This window comes from Lepidochelys kempii, chromosome 14 (genome assembly GCF_965140265.1).
Source record: "Lepidochelys kempii isolate rLepKem1 chromosome 14, rLepKem1.hap2, whole genome shotgun sequence".
NCBI lineage: Eukaryota > Metazoa > Chordata > Testudines > Cheloniidae > Lepidochelys > Lepidochelys kempii.
In genome coordinates, this window is record NC_133269.1 from 14,942,341 (window position 1) to 14,964,636 (window position 22,296).

General features: G+C 40.7%; 1 protein-coding gene across 2 annotated transcripts in view; it reads right to left on the reverse strand.

The window, feature by feature from the left end:
• Positions 1 to 3,138: 3,138 nt before the first annotated feature.
• The window catches only part of GRB2 (growth factor receptor bound protein 2), a 68,680-nt gene continuing 49,522 nt past the window's right edge, over positions 3,139 to 22,296 (reverse strand). For both annotated transcript variants that reach the window (XM_073312001.1, XM_073312002.1), the window contains exons 3-6: positions 17,863 to 17,960; positions 11,597 to 11,719; positions 7,385 to 7,553; positions 3,139 to 5,428 (exon numbers count right to left, since the gene is read on the reverse strand). In XM_073312001.1, the coding sequence (XP_073168102.1) occupies positions 5,243 to 5,428; positions 7,385 to 7,553; positions 11,597 to 11,719; positions 17,863 to 17,960 (576 nt within the window). In that variant the 3' untranslated portion in view covers positions 3,139 to 5,242. The remainder of the gene's footprint in view (positions 5,429 to 7,384; positions 7,554 to 11,596; positions 11,720 to 17,862; positions 17,961 to 22,296) is intronic.

Here is a 22,296-nt window from a genome sequence, read left to right on the forward strand (position 1 = left end):
CCCCCTCTGCTCCCATCCTCCCCCAGTCCCTTACACTGGTCCAAAGGCCCGATTGCATTGCAGCAGCAGCAGGCTCCCAGTGCCACCGTCTCCTGCTCCCTGGCTGATGGCAGCAGCGTTACAGACAAGGCACCAGCACCCACGAACCACTGCTAGGGAGAGGGAGCTTTTGCACACCCCACCCCAGAGCAAAACCTTTACACAGTTATAACGTGGCATTGGGCCACTGTTCCCCTTAATTCCTTCCCCAAACTCAGGCTCTAGCTGGACACGTTCCCTAACATTCCAGCCACCAGGGGCGATAGGGTGGAACTGAACTCCCTTCTCCCAGCCTCTCCATCCCCTCATCCCAAGCTGTCATAGGAAAGCAGTTGGGGTGATAGGAGGAAAAAGGTCCCACATTCATCTTGGTCTTTGCAACAGAGAAGAAAAAAAGAGGGACAGTATAACAGGGGCATCTGCCCCTTTGAGAACCTGGAGCCAGCCAATCCTAGTGTCAGGCAGATCCCCCTTTTCAGAACATGTGCTTGGGCCCCCAGAGGCAATTATCACACCTAGCTCAGAAGGGGCCAGGCATTTGCTATAGAGGATCAAATCGCTCAACTGAGGGAAGTCCCAGGTAGATGGCCTGTAGAAGGATGGGGGAAATACATTTGTTTTGTGTTGGGTTTGTGTTCAAACCAAAGATTCACAAGTTTTTTTTTTTTTTAATTCAGCACACCTACTGCCCGCTAGCCACCATGCAGACAGGCAAGACATAGTAAGCCATTATCAAAGGCACAGACCAGCTGTGTAGACAGAGCCCAGATTATTATGTGGATGTTAGAGCACAGAAGCATATCAGTCTAGCCCTAAGATTACTTTCTTTTTACCTTTTCTCCCAATGGGATTTTATTACTCACACTAATCAGTCCAGGAGAGCCACTCAAACCAAGCAGATCATAGAATACAGCACTGGCCCACCTGCACCTGACAGAGCAACACCCTTTCATTAAAAGACAGGATTCCCTGGCCCACCCCTTAACTCCTTCTACCCAGCTGGTTTTCCATGGTTTTAGTTTTCTAAATTAATGGCAAGCGTGATAAAGCAAATGCATGCGCTGTGCAGATTGTACTTTAAATAGGAATAACCCATCTTCAAGGGTTGAAGACTATTTCACAGCTGGAGAAATGGAAGCAGATTAAAATGACTCTCAAAGGGCTATTTAGGAGGCCATAGCAGAGCTGGTAGTAAAAGAAAAGTTTCTGGCTCTTCATTCTGAACGTAGTGATACCCAGGCTTTGTACATACTACCACAAGAGAGGGAGGAGCTAAGAACCGCACCTTTAACACTATGTACTACTCACAGTGGCAAGTCATTGATTAGTCATGCTGCTTTGGCAGCAAATATTCAGTCACATCATTCACTCACCTTCTAACATTGCCAGCTCATATGTTTTTTTTTACTTGTGTTAAAATAAAGTGAAATACTGAAATCAGACTTTCTGAGTCTCGAGGTAAGTGCTAGGTTTTCTGTTTGTTTGTTTTTTAAATGCAGAATTAGGATTATCGTAGTTTTAGGTGGAAGCTGATTATTTCTTAAAGGAGTCAAAAAGTGTAAAATATATTGCTAAATATAACAGGCATCAGCTGCATTTTATTGTATGCCTCATCACATTACTTTGTTCTGTGCCTACAACTCCAGTTCAAACAATCCTTACATATAGCATCAGCAGCCGAAGCAGTTGCTGTGGTGGCAGTAGATATTCAATGGATACTTAAAGGCCTTTTATATATAAGCTGACTGCCAGGATTTGAAATTTTGGCCATATCACTTTTGCTTTGCTAGTATCAGGTAGGATAACAGTCAGGTATGTCGAGATTTTTAAGCAGCTTTTTAATTTTTTCCAGCGGGGTGGGGGGAGAAGAGGAAGGAGACCTTTAATCCTAATTTTGACATTTGCATGGTCAGGGGAAGGGGGTGTATGTGCGCACACATGGTGGTCGTATGTGCATGTGGGAGAGACAACCTTAACCAGATACATGATTTACTCAGAAGGGGTTTTGACCAAAACCAAGAACCAAGCACCATCATTAATATTACACAACCATACAAAATGGCAATAAATATGTTTTGCTTCCTTTACAAGCCATAAGGAATTTTTCTAAACTTTCAACAGAAGATAAAGACCACTGAGAATGTGAAGGTGTCCCAGTTCAACATTATAAATGATGTCCACCTCAAAGTCACAAGGCAAATCATTACAAGGTTGGTTGGGATACTGACTAACATAATTGGCACAACTCAGGAAAAACAATGAAAAATTCTCACTGGATAATTTAGATATTGCCAGAGACAGCAGGCTCCAGAACAGATGTGGTGAAAGAATTCCTAACCAAACAAGAATTTTCTTTGACAATTCAAAGGAGCCTTTCAATTGTTGTGCTTTAAATCCCACTATGGAGTTTGTGAACATAACCTACACAGAGCACAGGGTTCATATTGATGTAGACAGGTTTTCAAGGACCCCATTTCCACCACTGCATTCAGACAGCTTATTAGCATGATCCAGGCAAGCCATTCTGGTCCCATTTGAAAGTGCTTTTGGAACCAACTCTCATAATTGGGTGTAATCCATAAAGGCAGCTAGGCTGAGGTGGAAATCGAGCAGGAAAAAAAAACAAAACACTCATTTGTCAGTTGGAAATACAGTTGCTGTTCTCACAAGTCAGATTCCAGTAAACCCCCTCCCCCCGTCCTTCAGTAAAAGAGCAGCAATAAACTACTCAGACTATCAATCAGAAGTCAGATCGGATACACCAAAGCATCTTCCACAACTGGTTCCTTAATATGTGTCAGCAATTCATGCCCATTTGTAGAGATCAATAAAGAGTTTTGAGCAAGGAACAAAAACATCTAGGCTCCACCTACTGTTCAGATAATGGACAAAGGATCTTTAATGTCTGCAAGCAGCCGACAGGATTTTTATCTGAACTCAGAAGGCCATGCATGCTAACCTATGCAATTCTCAATTTATCTATCTTGGTAGGATGAAGGACTAAGCTATCTCCTCCTTCCCACTGAATTACATGTTATAAATTAGTTTGACTGGCTGATGTTTTGCTCCGTTAATGGAAATAACAGACAGATGCTAAAGTGAAGAATTCATTGTATATTTATTATTCACAGTTAATTACTATCTACCAAATGCTGCTGCAGAGTTAAAGGATTAAGTACATAGGCCTTTTTATTTAAACACTGATTTTTTTTAATATATGTACACACAAGACATATGTCTGCAAGGCTGTATGATATACACCAATTTCAAAATAAGGAAACAATCAAATGGTCCAGGTGTAGAATGCCATAGATTCCTTTTCCAATCATTTTAGAAAGAAGACAAAGTGAATGACAGCTAGCAAGGACAGGGAGAGAAAGTAATACTCTACAGGGTAGCTCTCTCTTTCATCTGCTGGAGAAATGAAGTGTAAGGCAGAGTCCATCTCAGGAATAAAACGTTTGTAACACTTAGTACAAAAAAGGCACCCGCCAACACAGGAACATCTCCACTTGGGCAGGAGATCTCTGTTGCAGTTTTGGGGTTCATCGTTGGGGTGAAGGGTTCAGCCACAGGGCTGCCAAGAGGAAACAATATAACTGAAGATTGGCACAAAGCTCTGCAGTTTGATTTATCTCCTTTTTGTCCACATCAACGTCAAACTGCTCTGGCAGAGGAGCTAATGGCATTAATGAATGCCACTGTGGTGAGGGAAGGGGGAATGCAGTCACCACACAGCCTGCTGTGAACTGGGAGTGAAAAGTAAGAATCAACTTCTTAAATTGTGTAACACTGGCATGAGGAGGAGGAGGTAGGGACAAAGTGGAGAACAGTGATGCCACCCCCTCTTTTCAAGAACAAGACATGATTGCAAATATTCCCTACCCCAGCCTAAAGGAAGCCAGGCTCTTGATTACATGCGTATGTATGGACATTCACTAATACCTTAAAGTGTACTTAAGTACTATTTCTTGAGGTTTCCCTGTAATATAAAGCTTCCTGTCAAGAGGAACGTACATTTCGTCAGACACCTCAGCACTATTCTCTCCCATCGTGGTACTTTGATAGAATATCACCCACCTTCACCCCCAAATATGTTTGCCCATTTCCCATAATACTTAGTCCTGGCTCAGTGCAGGGGACTGGACTAGATGACCTATTGAGGTCCTTCCCAATCCTACATTTTTAGGATTCTATAAACAGTCCTAATGAGGCAATCCTTCTCTTCCCTTTTTCCTGAGGCTCCTGGCTGCAGCTCCCCACCTCTGAGCAGCCTGTGCTGCCACTTACAACACTGTATATGCCTTGTATTTTTCCTTGGAATAAAGAAAGTCAGACGGTAATACAAATATTAAAGCTCCATCTTTTTTGGAGATGTCTTTTTATATTCATGGATAAAACTACCCCTTCTCACCCTCAAAAAAATATTTACACGTATGCAGAAAAAAACCTCTGGACTGTCCTTTTAACTTAAAAATAATAAAAAAGGAAATAAGGGAAAAGGCACTATGGAAAAAAATTACAGACTGTGCTCAACCGTACACCTTTAAGAAAAAAAGCTGTCACCAAAATAAAAGAGAACAGACTTTGATTGTAGTTTGGAATTTCTCAGAGCCGCTCTGACTTGTGAAAAAAAGCTGGTCTCCTCCACTCTGCTCTGAAGCTGCTGAGCCTCAGAGGGGAGAGTGGCTAAGGAGAATGAAAAATAAAGAAAACACCATTTTTTCCCAACCAAAAAGAGCTGAATGCTGAAGGCAAAAAGCAGTTTTGTTTTTTTAAAGGCAGGACAGTGGATTTGGTTCTTCTCTCAAGTCCCTCCATGTCAAATGAAGACTGTTTGCACAGAGAGAAAATACCAGCAGAGTTTCTCCCTTTTCCTTTATCAGCATGGCTAGGACTTTATATAGCATTAAACCTTCATGCACTGATGGACAGAGGAGGGGGAAAAAGGAAGAGTGAATGAAAGGGACAACCCAGGAGCAGCTGAGGAAATCTGTTAATTTTTTTAATTTAAAGGTAAATTTTGGCATGTAAGTTGAACTCCCAACCCCAAAGTTCCATACTGAGAGAAGGAAGATCACTTTGTGGTAAGAAGTGATTCAGGTTTTACCATCTTGTGATTTTAGATCACTGGCTGTAGTTAGACTCTGTATGTGTATTTACTGTTTCTCTGGTTTCTTTAAATAATCTCTAATATTTATCTCTAGATGTTCCGGTTCACGGGGGTCACATAGTTGCGTGGAAACATGCCCGTCTGTCCGTGACAGGCTCCTTTCCACCAGTTGGGATCAGAATTGTCGAGGACCTGGATAAAGTCTCCACGGCGGAAGCCGAGTTCACCTTCCTCCTGGGGGTCGAAATCGAAAAGGGCCTGAACGTATGTGGGTTGCTGCATGGGGAAAAAACCAAGAGTGAGAGTCATTCACAGCATACAAATCTCCCACTGTCCCAGGTAGGCTGCATTCTACCTTTGCAATATAGTTCAGGTGCCACTAGTAAATATTTGGGCTGTTTCATTTCTCTGCAAATTGCCTCTTTCATCAACTGTGACAAGATGCTCAAAGGAGAAGTTTAGAATACACAAGGCCTTTGAAAATGGTCAAAATTAAATAAATGAGTTACAATAAAACTCTACAAGGTGGAGTCTCTTGGGCATTTTCACTGTAAGACATCCCTTTGTAACCATGTTGTATCAGAGGCCCATACTGTATATGCTACTGGGTCTCCACTAGATATTCCCTTCACCTCTGCATCCTTGTCCCTCTTCTCCATTTCCTTTCTGCATCCCAACAGCTTCATTACTCTTATTCTTCCTCAGTTTGCTTCCCACACAGATCACAACATTCAGTGAGTATTCTTAATCAACCCTAAACCGTGACACTTAATTTTCCCCCTAAACAATGACCGTTGGATCACACTGAAATTTTAAATGCTTCCATTTCAAGTTTTCTAACCACCATTCATTCATGTTGAGTGAAGATTTCTGGACAGACTTTATCCAATATGTTTTCTGCAAATCTGCATACTGTGTTCATGAAAACGAAAGCTTCATTTTAAAAATGAGTTTATGGTGCTAGGAAGTACTTTTATTTTAATTTTTTCTGTATTTTTCAGGTCTCTCTCTTTTGATATTGTTAATTTAATACTGGTCCAACAGCCCTGATGTCCTGTTTATCTATAGACTAGGTACAGCATGGACAGAGCAGCATAAAGTATGTCTGCACTAGAGCTGGAAGGTGTAAATGTCAGCTTGAGGAGACATACACCCACACTAGCTCCGATTGTGCTAGCATGCTAAAAATAGATGTGTACCCATGGTAGGACGAGCCATGAGAGGGGCTAGCTGCCCCAAGTCCATACCTCTGGACTCAGACAGGATCATACTTGGGGCAGCAAAACCCTCCTGCTGCTTGTGCCATTGCAGCTTCATTTTCCATTTTTAGCACGATAGGTAATCAAAGCTATTGTGGGTATATCGCCTCAAACTGGAATTTATGCCTTCACACTCTAGTTTAGACATACCTTAAGCTTCCCCCACTCAGCCTTTCCAGCATGTCTCAAGCCTGGACTGGAGGGGCCACATCTAATGGTGAGATGGTCTTCTTGCAGAGCCCAACAGACACCAATTGCCAACTGTGATGGTACTTTGGTGTGCCTGGGAGCTGAACTAAAACCAAGAACTTCCATTAGACCATAACTTTTAGTCACTACCAGTTTGTACTAGATTCAAACCAGCAACCTAGAGGAGATAAGTTCCATATACCAATATCCTTAACTAGTCTCTACAGTGTGCTTCTGAAGAGGAATGTGCATTAAGATATCGAGGGTATGCAGTGTACTGCTGAGGGCACTGCAGGCTAAAAACTAATTCAAACAGAAATCAAAATTCCATGAAAGCAACAGGTGGAAGGGAATATAACATATGATTACGACCATTTCTACTGGTGGGAACAAACACACTGCCTCACTATAGTGCTTTATGTATTGAAGGATAGGCATAATCCAAAATTATTCTTAAAGATGTGACCTGAATGATCAAAAAGTCATAGGGACATCCTTTGCCAGAACAAAAGGGGATTTACAACTTTTTCATAGTGGTACAAAGCCCATCCAAAAGAAGGCAGAAGGGCTGCATTTATTTTTCAGTACAATTAGTCTGCAGAATCCAGGACTCAGAATTGTACAAGCAGACAATTCTACATCAGAGAGGGAAAGTTAAAAGGTTAACTTCTCTCTCCCCACATCTTCCTACTGAAAATTCAAGCAATCCTTCAGACCCTGGGCTATTGACAGAAAGCTCTCATTTTGGTTATAGTGGCAATGCTCCTCTCCCCCACCATCTTACCTGTGGCACCTGCTCAATGTCCCGAAGGAATATCTGCTGGTTCCTGGAGACAGAAGTGGATCTGTGATAATCTACCAGCTCGTTCAGTGAATTGAACTTCACCACCCAAAGGAAATACTTGCCAGCCCCATCTCGGAGCACCTTGAAGTGCTGCACATCATTTCCAAACCTGGGATGTGGGAGAGGGAGAGAAGACAGACTGCATGTATCAGTCATACTGAGTCTCTCTTCCTAGAATGACATGAATGGAAACTGATTAAATCCAGGAAAACAATTCCAAGCATAACTAGCATAAAAATGTCTCCCTTCTTAATGGCTGTGAACCTAGGTCTCAAATGACATTAACCCACTGTCATCTGTGCAAGCTAAGGATTGGTGGAAAGGAGCTTTTGCATTTCCTCAGAGCTTGCACAGGGAAGAAGTGATCATAGAGATGATCAGTGTCTGGGGTGTGTTTTAAAAGTATAAATACTATAAAAAAAAAGCTTGTGACGATAGCTTTCATGAAAGAGGGAATGAAAATACTGGCTGGAGAGGCAAATAGAATGGCAGGCAGATGGAATGCAGACTCCTTCCATATAGCTATGCCAAGGCACTCAGTCCTGACCTAAAGCAATGGCTGCTCTCCCACCTCAACAAAGACAAGTGTATGGGGCTGGAAGAATGTCATCTTGGAACCAGAAACATTCCACTCACAATATGAGCCAAGATTGAACCCATATTTATAGAAATAAAGTGCCACCTTTCCAGAACATCCCCTATGCATATCACAGGCAGGCGTGAAAGAGCTGAACATGAAGTCAGCAGAAGATTTAGGTTTTACTTCTAGGGACAGGAATGAAAAACTGGTTCTTTCAAATGATTCCAGATAAATAGCTGATAATGATCTCTTTTTATCAGCACAGCTAAGACTGTAGAAGGTGTTACCATTTTATGTGCTGACAGAAAAGGTCGAAAAAAGAAGCTACAGAAAACAGGACCTGTTAAAGGAATACCATAGAGTGATTAGATACTCCATACTTAAGGTTGCAACAGGGTTTTGCTTTAAAGCCAAATTTTCAAAGCTCTCTAAAGTCCATCAAGATCTATGGTGCAAATGTGGTCAAGAGGTTCCCAAGATACAGCTCCCTACCAATGATGGCATTCCATGTGCATGCACATTATATATTTATGTGCATCATACATATGTACACCATAATCACCTGTACTCCTGGGGAGATCACGTGGGATGTTTGAGTTGTAGAGGCCATAGGTCCATGTTGTGCACGGTGCAACTTGCTTTTTTATTAGTAGTGATTAGGCATTTTGTCAAAGTAAAGAGAGGACTTGAGAACTGCCATGCATGCAGGCTTTTTCTGGTGCTGGCTGTTTCTGAAGCACCTGAGTTGAACTCCCCAAGACTCAAAGAATGTCTAACATTGTCTACTAAGGCTTGATATCCCAGCCTTGAGAGAGTAAACCCATTCTGTTGATAGAGATGTGAATGAGTCAGGCTGGCTGGAGGTTCTCATGGGTTTAAAACCAAAAGAAACGTACTTATAAAATACTTTGTTAAGGGGGAGTTAAGGTTGCTGCTGCACAACAGCACCTTTCTGTTTCCCATCCCTTCTGGGTGGTTGAGTTTGGGATTTTGAAGTCTAACTTCAGAACAAGTGCTCAACTAAAATCTCCCCACACAAAGCCTGTTAGTGCTACGAGAAAAAACCAAAACCCAAAATACTTCTATAGACTTACACAGCAGTATCTTTAACTCAACTTTAACTACATCTTTTGGTATGCGAATAGACAGAAGTTTTGATATTTAATAAAAACCTGTCTCTTGCTTCCAATAATTTTCTTCTGAAGGAAGAGGAGATCCAAACAGGCTACCAATAGAGAGTATACGTAGACAGAATTATACCATTTTTCCCTTTATAGCTCTAAGAAATGACAAATGCAGGCAGCAGTTCTCATTTGGTGTTTAGTCTTTCAATACCTGGAGATGTACAGTCTACCGTTGCTATGAGCAAATGTCAAATCTGCAGCAAGTATTTCATGGCTAAATGCTTCAAGTCTCCCTTTCTCAGTCAGTTTCTTTCCATTTCAGATCCTGCAGATAAGGTTTTAGTAAACCTTTAAAAGAGCTAATCAGCAAAAAAATCCCCAAACTGAGAAATGTATCAGTAGGTGAGCTATCACTGAGCTACTAGGCAGACAGAGATGACCGTGGTCTCCCAGCATTTCGAATACATTTGTTATTTGTTGTAAAGAAATATGCTTCCTGGAATGAAGGTTCCATTTACATCTTGTTTCTGGTAATTCATATCGCCTTTTGTGTACCCCAGCTTATCTGATTATTGTGCCAAAGACACAATATAAATGCACTGCTAAAACAAGCCAACATGATGGCAAAACTGTATGCTGCCTCACATGAGGTCCAGAATGTAATCACAGAAGGAAAGGGCTGGAAACACTCCTGAGGTACTGTGTTTGATGGGCATGGAAAACTCGGTATTCTGTAGCAACATCAGCTGGATAATCAAAATATGATGCTTAGGTTCCAAAGGATATCTTGCTCAGCTCTTCCAGGCAAAGGGCATGCAACTGGAAGTGGAGGGGAAGAAGGGCATCAACTGCTAAAGGACAAGAGTTTGTTCATTTAAGTACATGACCCATACTGTTAAAGCTTGTAACATTTCCATTCTATTTCATGGCAGCCGCTTGGGGCTCTCCCAGCTTGTGAGGGAATATGAGAGACTGATACTGACACAGAAGCTACTGTTAAAGCTATTTAAATAAGCATCTCTAGATGCTACTGTAATAAAAATATTAAATAATAGCTTGTCAAGATTCCTTCCCCACTCTGAACTCTAGGGTACAGATGCATGAAAGACCCCTTAAGTTATTCTTACCAGCTTAGGTTAAAAACCTTCCCAAGGTACAAACTTTGCCTTGTCCTTGAACAGTATGCTGCCACCACCAAGCGTTTTAAACAAAGAACAGGGAGAGAGACCACTTGGAGATGTCTTCCCCCAAAATATCCCCCCCCCCCCCAAGCCCTACACCCCCTTTGCTGGGGAAGGCTTGATAAGAATCCTCACCAATTGGTACAGGTGAACACAGACCCAAACCCTTGGATCTTAAGAACAATGAAAAATCAATCAGGTTCTTAAAAGAAGAATTTTAATTAAAGAAAAGGTAAAAGAATCACCTCTGTAAAATCAGGATGGTAAATACCTGGGTAAACAGATTCAAAACAGAGAATCCCTCTAGGCAAAAACTTAAGTTACAAAAAGACACAAAAACAGGAATATACATTCCCTCCAGCACAGCTTATTTTACAAGCCATTAAACAAAAGAAAATCTAACGCATTTTCTAACTAGATTACTTACTAACTTTACAGGAGTTGTAAGGCTTGCATTCCTGATCTGTCCCCAGCAAAAGCATCACACAGAAAGAACCATTTGTTCCCTCCAGCCTCCAGATTTGAAAGTATCTTGTCCCCTCATTGGTCATTTTGGGTCAGGTGCCACGAAGGTTACTGTAGCTTCTTAACCCTTTACAGGTGAAAGGGTTTTGCCTCTGGCCAGGAGGGATTTTATAGCACTGTATACAGAAAGGTGGTTACCCTTCCCTTTATTTTATGACATAGCTCCTTGCAACACAGCTACATCTCCAAAATGAAATAGTCAGGTCTGTGCCAACATGGAATCTACTGACAAGAGATGGGAAGCATGCTCAATTTTACAACTCCACATCTCTATGCTGGAGAACAAGGACATTCCCAAAATATGTGCCTCCCACAGAGTTATGAAAAACTGCACATTTGAAAGGTGCCAGATAGCAAGAGCAGAAGGTGGAAAGAATTAGAGCCTCAGAATAGTAAAGAAGAAGAGCAGAAAGAGGGAAAAACAGCATATCATCATTCCTCAGAATCCACTGAGTCATGTCGTCCCATTCCCCTGCTCTCACCACTGAACCAGTATATTGTTTCACACAAAACAGGACAATATCTTGTTACCATAATCTCAGCAATGTAACTCTCAGTAGGATAGAGCACCCATATTTATTGTTACAAAAGACAGCATGGGTGCATGTCACTGGAAGAGAAGAACTGCTACTACACATGTGGGAAACAGTGTCAGAGGTGAAAAATAGGAATACTCATTTGTACTTTTATCACACAAGGGGTGTCCTAATTAGCACACTGGATGCTACAGAGCATTACTCACTTGACTGAGAGAGAGAAGTCCCCAGGAGCACTCTCACTCTCCCGGATGAGAAAGGCACCATCGTGTCTCTGTTTGCCTAACATCTCCTCAGCTTTTGCTCGGGGAATCTTCCCAAAAAACCATCTGTGGAAGAAGAAAGATGAGAATTAAAGTCAATCCCCTCTCCATGGAAAAAAATCAGGATTGGACGTGTACATAGCTGTGAAGTGATTTCAAAAGAATGGTAATGAATTGAACTGCACCCTCATACTACTCTACAGAACCTTCACCGGCACAAGTAGCTTGCCCCCTCATCTTGAGAGCAACGACTGCCATGATTCCACCAGGAGGGGCTTTACACTAGCCTTTTTCTACTATATTGGGATGACTCGGTATGTCTGTAAATTAAATCACTGAAATTGCAGAATTTAAAAGAGCAGAAAGAGAAACTACTGTAGGAAACCATGTAGCACTGTGCCCCACCTGGATGATGTTGAATCTTTCCAGTTACTTAACTAAATCTAAAGGCTATAGAATGGTTCTGGAGAGTATTTTGGTAATCAGGACCCATAACTTTAATTGTTTTTGTTTGGTTTTTGTTAGACTAAACAGCTCCCCTTTTTGGGCAAGCCAAGTGCTAATAGAAATCTTCCTGTACAACTTCAGGTGTAGAGGCCTGTGTTTCTGAAGCAGAAGATACCCAGTTCTACTTCCCCATGTTGCGCATACACAGTTTAACCAATGACTACCAAGAAATCTGCATCTACGTGGGTCAACAGAAAGTAATTATACACATTCTTTTATTACTTGAGTTTGCTAAGGAAAAATGCAGTGCCTCTGTACTGACTTGCAAAGTAGACACTTTGCAAGATTGATGTGATGGTTCTTGGGGTTCCCAGGACAGATCAGTCCCCTTGTCACTCCCTGCCACCAGTGAGGAGTCGTCTTGCTTGTGCTTAGGTTGGTATCAGCTCAAACACCACCAGTCAGTCAGCCCCTCAAGCACACTCTTCTGGGCAATGCTAGCCCTTCCTTTGCCTTGCAGATTAACAATAAGTGTATCCCAGACTCAGTCCCTTTGAAGCATTCCCCTGTGATATTCATCCCAACATTGGCTACTCACAGAACTACCAGGCTTCCTGTTTCCAAAGGAACAGTATATACACCAGTTTAAGATTCAGCTCAAGACAGCACTTAGTGTAAAACCACTGCACTGAGATATATTTATGTGAAAACAAAAACAAGTTTATCATCAAAGCCCCTAGAGATTCAGGAGACAGTGAACAAAAATATTGGAAACAAACAGTTACACATAAAACAAAATTGTAACACGCTCTCTAGAGACAAAACTTCCAGGTTACCCTTACTGTCAAAAGGAATTTATCTCACCCAAACTCTTTAGCAGCGTTTTCAACCAAAGCTATCCTGTTTTCATGAATGGCAGCGCACTGCCCATCTCCTTTTTAAGTGCAGGATGAGGTGTCTTCTTTGCTTTTGACATATATCCACCCTCCCAAGTTCATTGTCTGTACTCAAAGAGGATAACCACCCATGGCCTTCTTTTCATGTGTGCTGCTTCCCTGTTGACTTCACATCTCTTCACTAACATCTCACATTGTACATCAATGGGCATCCATTGCATTGGTTTACAATGCTTAATTTACATCCCAGGAGAGATACATTTCTTACCTCCTGTCTCAAGGAAGACCTGTTTTTCACCTCAGCCTTGATACAGACTTTAAAACATATTTTCAGTATATATATCCCCGAGTATCTGTATATACATTTCTCAACTATATTAATGATCAATGTGACTCCGGCTGTCATTTAAGACCTCACATGACATTCTTTGGTGAACTAGAACACACACCAGAATCAGTGTATTCCTGTAACTCCCTTGCCAGTTGGCATTAAGGGGATCTTGGGTCACAATACATTATACTGGATTAAGCAAAGAAATCTTATGGGAAAAACAACAACTGTCGCTTTAGTAGCACTTAAGGGAAAGCAACAAGATTTCTTCTGCTTTTAAGTAAATTGAAATGCAGACTTCACCCACAGGTTTCTTCAAAGGCTACACTTCACAATATAGCTGTAAATAGTTGAAACAGGAGCTTTTCACGCCTTAATAGGGGCTCCGCACCACTACTGCACAAATGGAAAATGCATTTTGTGCCAAAGAACAATTTCGAGCCTGTTCTGGATCAGGTGATTATGAATAATTCATACAGAACTGCAGTGAGCAAAGTGACTACATTCAGTCAGTAGCTGGCTGTTCCTGGGCCAGGGTGAAATTAAATCACAGGCCTAGTCTGTTAGGTGCTGCCCACAGCTCATTGATCACAGGTTTCTAATCCAGACTCCAGTCCAAGAATAGCAAAAACAAACCGGGTTTGGGATGTTGGGCACGTGCTGTGTTGGGAAAACCAGAGCTACCTTCAGTTAGAGACAGAATGGCTAAAATGCTGAGTGATAGGTTATCTCAAACTGGGTCAAGAGACACTCATTGCCACAATACATGAGCATGCGGGGTATTCCTGTTGGGGGCCCATTTCATGGCTAAACCGCAAGGGCTCCATACCAAAGAACTTCCTTTCCATTCCCACACCAAGGTCTCCTTTTGCAGGGAGGACACAGATCTGTAAGACTGGGCTTTATTTAGCTGATGTTTTTTGTGAAATCCTCAGAGATGGAATAAGAGTTTCTGCTCTCCAGGATCAGGCATGATCTAGAGGAAGAGAGACTTCACCACACCATGAGCAGATTCTTCTGTAACTGGCAGCCCCAGCTCCTCTCACCATCTGCCTATGGTGTCTGTCTGATACAATGCACAGTATATAAATGACATCACTGATATAAAGGACACCTGATATGTTCATAGGGATATTTTTGCTATAGGCAGCATGTCTGAAAATTGTTTCCACCACTGAAAACTTGTGAAGAAAATTTTAACTTCACTCCAAGTAGTTCCATTTATGGAGAGTTTTCAGATTGGAGGAAACATCCTCTATTACAAATCCCAGACATTACTCATCAACTACATGTATATTACTTTACTGTAAGTTTTGTGTGCGTGTGTGCGTTACACTTTTTCTCCCTCCCCCAAACAGAAAGGACAGGCTAATTCCCACCCCCACCCTGTGTCCAATAGCAAAGGAGCTGCTATCAGAGTAGCAGCCATGTTAGTCTGTATTAGCAAAAAGAAAAGGAGTACTCATGGCACCTTAGAGACTATTTAATATTTAATTTAATTTTAATATTAATTTAATATTTAATGTAATATTGCCTTGTTTTTGCAATAACCTCATTGAAATCAGCACTTTGTTGCCACAGAACCAGCAGAGGGAGCTCCTACAACCATCACATCAGTGTGTTGTATTTTTTTCAAAATCAGTTGTGAGCAACCGTTATCTGCGACTCCTTCAGAACTCACTGTGTCAAGATATTGATAGGGGGTTCCGTTTCCCACATTCTCGCTTTTTGGTAATAGTAAAGCATTACATTTTACTTTATCCTAATACTGCACTTTGCAAGTTTTATAAAGAATTTGAGGATTCTTTCCATAGTTTCTGCTTATGATTTTCACTATTGTGTGATTGCTCTGTTCTAATTCTCAATTACTCAGATATGATTGACATTTTATCACCATGTTTAAAGTTGACCTGCAAAAGGTAAAAAATGTTTTTGTGCATTTTTTTTTGGGCTGGTTTGAATCAGAAATATTAACATTAGTTTTCCCTGGTTTTGCTGGCTCATTAGAGATTTCAAATGTACATTAAGAAATATCTCCGATTATTGAAGAGAAACAATTTTGAACCGAATCCTCAGCACAGACATTTTTAAATAATTTCCCAGGTATCTGAGTTAAATAGGTGAAAAAAATTATTAAAAATCCTCTTTACAATGGCTCAGCTTTGTCTCTTGTGAGGTCATAATTCTACTAGCTCTCTAGTCATCCACAGATTTCTCAGGATAGAGAAGACCTGAATTTTTAAATGTAAAAGCAATCAAACACACAATCATAAAAACACTTTTCAGGCATTCTTCACATATAAAAAAAGAAAAGAGGAAATCTGTATTTACGGAAACATATCTGACTGCTCAGGAGCACACATCCAAGGCACCAATAAAATTTCTGGCTTTACGGAATATTGCACACAAATCTTTTCTGTAGGTTGGTTCAAAAACTAGCAAAATCCTCAGAATAGCCAAAAAATTTAAACCAAAAAAAAAAAAAAAAAATCCACACTATTCCAATGACAGGTTTCAGAGTAGCAGCCGTGTTAGTCTGTATTCACAAAAAGAAAAGCAGTACTTGTGGCACCTTAGAGGCTAACAAATTTATTTGAGCATAAGCTTTTGTGAGCTACAGCTCACTTCACCGGATTTCCACTGAATGCATCCAATGAAGTGAGCTGTAGCTCACGAAAGCTTATGCTCAAATAAATTGATTAGTCTCTAAGGTGCCCCAAGTACTCCTTTTCTTTTTGAGAACCTGGAATGATTTTCAATTTAAGACCTGTCAGAGGGGGTGGGCTTTAAATCCTACAGTCCAATAGCAAGCCTTCAAATGTAATGTGGTGTTTTCCCCAGATCACATGGTACAAAACTTCCAATTTGCTTCACAATTATTAACAAATGAAGCCTGAAAGAAAAGAATTACTCCTCCAGTTGCCAAATTCAGAAACCCTTTTAAAACAAAGGGTAGTTCACACCAATTAATACAGTAGAGAGAGGTGAGATACTCAATGAAGAGTAGCAGGAAGCTCTGGGAGGGAGACTTCCTGCTTTGTTCAGCTCTGCATTTCATTGGCAAGGCTTGCTTTTTTGGGGTTGCTTTCATGGTGTGGTTTGTGTTAGACTTTTGGCCTGTACATCTTAAGTGCTTGTGCATGCATACTGGGTTGTTCACACAGATCTTGTTGGAATCTCTCTTAACAAACATTGTGACTTTTATGTATGGAGGAAATGCAGCCAAGCTATATGATTGCAAAGAGTGAGGCCAGAAGAACTGCCAAATTGCTGCTTGCACAAGCAAGAAACTAGTCTGTATGCCTGGTGAACTTGATATTTTACCTATTTCTACAGAATTCCCCCAGCGTAGACAAGGCTTTAAATGGTTATAGAGACCCTTCACAGGTCTTAACTGACCTCTTGCCATGTTTCCTACCTAGATGATCTACCACTTCTGCGATATTCCTCACCACATTCTTAGCGCACTTACTGGGAGAATCTTCATCCTTCTGTTTGGAAGGCAGGCCCCACAGAAATAATTTCTGTTCAATATTTAACTGCAATTTCTTCTTTATTATTTAAATACTGAAGCCAACTATTGACAAAAGCAACACCAACACAGTGTTTAGCAACCCCGGTGACAGCTTTTATTGGACTGCCCAGAAGATTCTTTGCTCGACAGAATTGCACTGCACAGAGCTACTGCTTTCTTGTCAAGCACTTCAACTAGCTAGAATTTCAGTATAACCCGAGAACAAGAGAAGATGCAAAAGTGTCTGAAAAGAAATGATCAAGAGGCCAGCCAGAGTCATGGAACAGTATTGTTCCTATGTGCTTATTCTTCAGTATTTGAGGAAGGACGTGTGTTGAGAGGCTACTCAAGGCAGGCTTCCCTGGAAGTGGGAGCCAAGTAACTACACTGGTACATTTAGCATGGACATTTCACATCATAAAGGTTTACCTACAAAAGTAGCTTTATTTAGGTGACATGCCAGCAATTTTCACTCTTACTCTGTTAAAATCTATGTTGCAAAAGTATCAAACACAAAGGTCAGAGTTAAGGTGAAACACATGGCATTTCTGATTTTTGCAGCACTTAACCATACAACTTTGACAGTCTCTTAATATACAATTGGGTTTTAAATAGTCTCCTATTTTTACCAAAAAAATATAGAAAATTACATAAGGAGCTACACTAAGACTTTGAAGCTCTTCTGGCTGCCAGATTTGACAATATCGTGAAATTTCCAGCCAATTTATTTAGTTAGGTTCCACCAGGACACTTTTTCCCCTTGCTCCTCAAGAGGTATGCAGGAGAAAGTCCCACTACTACAAACTATAGGAGCTGTGCAATTAAGATTCATCACAATAGGGCTGATTTCTGGATGCAGTTGCCAGTAGTAACCTCTTTATATCTTTCAAAGTCCATAGGATTGTGCCAGTGACTAAGGTCCTGCACTCATTACAATGTGCTCAGCAGCCCTCCCTATTACTTCAAGGGCAAATGAAAACAAGGTAGAGTGAGGGAAGGGGATCAGTGATGCTCCACTTACGGATGTGGTTTCATTTCTATGTAGTTCTTGGGAATGAAGCCATCCTTCCCATTGAGTTCTGCCTTGTACCAGTTCTGATCACATTCTTCATTCAAAACCTACAGGAAACAAAAACAAAGAAACCATTTACCATATTTTAGTATATAGCAGGACAGACAGAAATGTGCTTAGGAAACCAGGGTGCTCTTATGATAGACATCTGCTATTCTGTTCCAATGCACCCCATGCACTTTGAAAGCTATAGCAGGCAGGGTGAAGGAAAAAAAAGTCACTTGAAATCATCTGAAACTTCAATGTTGAAGTTGGGTGGTTTAGTAGGAAAGTCATAGGCTATGGCTACACTACAGCTTAAGTAAACATAAGTTATGTCGCTCGGGGTGTGAATTAACCACCTCTCTGTGACATAACTTATGCCGATTTAAGCGCCAGAGTGGACAGTGTTATGTCAACAGGAGAGTTTCTCTCACAGACACAGCTGCCACTAATCGGTGAGGGTGGATTAAGTCAACGAGAGAGCTCTCTCTCATCGTCTTAGAGCGGCTACACTAGACAGCTTACAGAGGCTCAGTTGCATCGGTGCAGCTGCACCACTGTATGCTCTCTAGTGTAGCCAGAGCCATAGTCTGTAGGTTCTATATTTACCCTCAGCAACTTCTCTAGATCAAGTTCAGTTTATAAATCCAGAGAGTATTTGGTTAATTGCCACCACTGCAAATTCAACCGGAGATCTGAGAAACAAGTTGTATTCTGTCTTTTATCACCAGTAATAGTTATTCATTCAGAATTTACTTGGCAATTCTGATGATAGTCTCTCTCTCCTGTGGTTGTACTGGATCAACAGGGTTTTAAATAGTGCTTATATTAGAGAATTTTTTTGAAAATTCCCTAATGGTAGCACTGTTGGGAGCCCAACTGTAAACAAAACTGGCACCTTCAGGTGTTTTTACCATTAATGAAACCCCGATGAACAGGGAGCAGCAGTGGTGAATTTTTTTGGTAAAGTTCCCTAGTGTAGACAAGCTGTACATCAATAAAGTGAGTCAATGGAACTCTGGCACTTATCAAACAAATGTAGGAACACGAAGGTTCCAATTTTTAATATGCACTTTTCTTACTATGACGACACTTTAAAATGAGTACAAGACCAGAAAGTCATAAGGGATGAAGCTGTATTAATGAAGGACAGTAGAGAGCACCAGGGACACTGTGTGTTTTAAGTGCCTTTACTCCCAAATACTTTGGATCCCCATTGTTTCTTGTTTAATTTATTTCAAAGGGATTTAATGGATAAGGCAGGAAGGAGTAAAACCTAGGCATAAGGCATAACTAGGCTGAAAGTTGCTTTTTCCCACAGGGTAAGAAATCTCCACAGGACAAAAGTCCAACTGCATTAGTATTTGACAGCACATTTACCAGCACCAACATAATTTTTACTTGGTTTTGGAAATCAGATGGCACAAGATTACTAAAAAAGACTATAATGTCCGTGTGTGTGTGTGTGTGTGTGTGTATAATTTTACACTTTTGTCGTAAAGGTATGCTTTTTGGCCAACATCCTTATGCTTTTTTATTCCCTCCCAAATCACCTCTCTAGAGATAGTTACTCATCCTGGATGAAACAACAAAAAGCTGTCAATCTAGAAGATTAAAAATGCAGAGATGGCTTTGGCCCTTTGTAACAAAAGCATCATGGACCAGCAGGCTGCCTTGGTAGATGAAGCTGAGGGAAGACAAAAGAAGGAACAGGACATGCTACTATTAGGCTCTAAATGTGTGAAATGTATGAAAAATAAGGTATACTGGTGCACCCACAAAGCAGTTACACAGTTCACAAGTTACATCTGTGTTGATTTACAGCCATCTCTATAATGGAGAAATCCTCTCAGGAAAAACCTGTTTTCACTAGCAATTATTTCCACTTCAGATGTTTTGGCCACCTAATCACTTTTTCTTCTCTTTTTTTTTTTTTGGGGGGGGGGGAGGAAAAGGGGGAAGCAGAATTACACAAAGCAAAGCTATTAGCACGTGCCTCACCAAGGCTCTTGTAGCTGATGACTGTGTGGCATTTTAATATCATAACCTATGCAACTCCAATAGCTAGATCTGGATAAGAAGGAAACTCCACTCTGGATTAAACTGGGCCCTAGTAAAACAGACAACAGTAAAATCTGAATAACTATGACTGATTTTAGCAAATGAGTAACAGCTCTCTAATAATAATGGATGATCATCTAATGGCCATTTCTTCCTTACTGCCAACACAACAACATAGACCAAACTACTCATTAGATAGGCATTGAGCAGTCATGGAATGTCCACCCTCTCCAAGAGTATCACAGAAAGGGTTGTCCCTTCTATGACGCAGACTCAAGAATAAGAAATAACACGAAAGTGAATTCAAACAATTTAATTTTAAAGGATCTTTCTTTGGACTAGCTTTTGTGCAGCTACTCCTTTGTTTTGCAAGTATTGTTTTAGTGTTTGTTAGCCTCCAGTTGCTATATATCTTGGCAGTCATCAGCAGGCTGACTTGCAGCATGTTTGCATTTAATTATATTGGTGTATTCAATAGTGTTCTGCACATGCTGAATGCCATGAGTGAATATTTACTTTGTGGGAATGTGCCTTTTTTTTTTTTTTTTTTAACCATAGAATCTATGACACAGATCGCACCTTTGAGAAGTTCTTGCATTAAGATCCCCTTATGCTGGATTTTTTTTGAAGTTTTATAGTGTGTAACTGAGGGAACATAACTGACTCCTCTTCCCTCCTCTACAATAAAAGTGAAGACTTATCATAGCTCAGTATTAAGAAATACTTCCAAAACTGTAAGGATGCATTAAAATTATTTGAAATTCTAATACTCAAACATACATGATTTAAATGAGCTTGATCTTGGCTCTAGAGATATGCTTAGATATGGAGATCCAAATTCTATATGCCTGTGAGTACTCATTAACATTTGGCCCAGAGCCAAATGCCAGGATGGGGTCATTGCTGAGGGATGCATTAGTGATAGCAATCAAAGGACACTGGTCTTTGGCTTCTGAAGGATGGGAGAGCTGTCGATCCTCGATGCAATTATATGACTCCAAAGGCCATGAGATGCAATTTAAAAAAAACAAAAACAAAAAAAACCCAAGCAGGAGTTACATAAAGGAATATTTTTAAAATGGCGGCAGTGGAACTGTCAAAAAGAGCCAGAAGCCACATAATTAGTTCAACGGATAACAGCTCTTTTAGTAGGCCCAATTTATCCCACAATTCTGCAGCCATGGACTGTACCCCTTACTGCAGAAGCATGCTGCAAAATTTCAGCTTTTATCTAAAAAAACTCCACACTTTTAATATTCATGGAAGTGAACACAACAATAAAAATGTGAACTGAGTAAACTAAAGCAGCGTTGTCTCTCCTGAGACTGCAGACAGCCTGAAACAACAGCTCTGAGGAGTAAGGACAGGCCCAATCTCAAGGGGGTGAACTTTGAAACCAAATGGTAACAAAGCGTCAGTTACCTATTTTGCTGCTGAAAATTTTCAGAGAAAAATCTGACAAACCTACATATCCCATAATCCCAAGCATTATTTTTATATCCCATATATTTAAAAAAAAGAAATCTTAATTTTTTTAAATTTCACTAAAGCTGCCACAAATTTTTCAGACTGTTTCACCAGAATGCTGTAAAGTACAGTAACAGTGCTTCCCAACCTCAACCAATTGTACAAACTAATAATCTGAAGGGCATACAGAAAAAGCTAAATCCTCCAAATGAAAGTGTTAAACCAAATTTTGTAAGCTTTGCTGTTCTAGATGAAGGTGGTTTGGGGAGCCTACAGAAATGTGGAAGCCCTGTAATCCTCACTGAAATGCATTGAGCATTCTTGCTCTCTGGTTAAACATGAACTTGAGTCTCTTTTGCAGCCAAATCCCAAATCTGCTATTGATGTCAAATGAGAAATTAAAAACTGTGTTCCTTTTACACTGGAGCATTTGTGCATGAGAGGAAGGAGGAGGAGGGATATTTCTAGCCATCATATTTAAATACAAATACTGCCACATGATGGTCTCAGTCTGTAGTCAGCCCTGTGTTACAGTAATAGTGGCTCAAATACTACCTGTCAGTTTCCTAGTTCCATAATAGATCACTTATCAGCAAAAGCCCATCTGTGCCCATGGAAACCAAGACAATTCATTGCTGAAAGGCTGCTCAGCAAGGCAGCTTTGATGAAGTTTTTCCTGCAACAGCTTGAGGAAAATATTCAAGATATTCCCAGTCCTACACCCCGTGAATATTTCCAATAATTTAAGAAATTGCAGAAAGGAACCTGTGATACTTTGTACCCCAAAGCAACACCCTGGCACCCCATATTCACCACTGTTATGTAATCACAACAAATCTTGTACAAAATAAGTCATGTGAGGGGTCAAGGGAA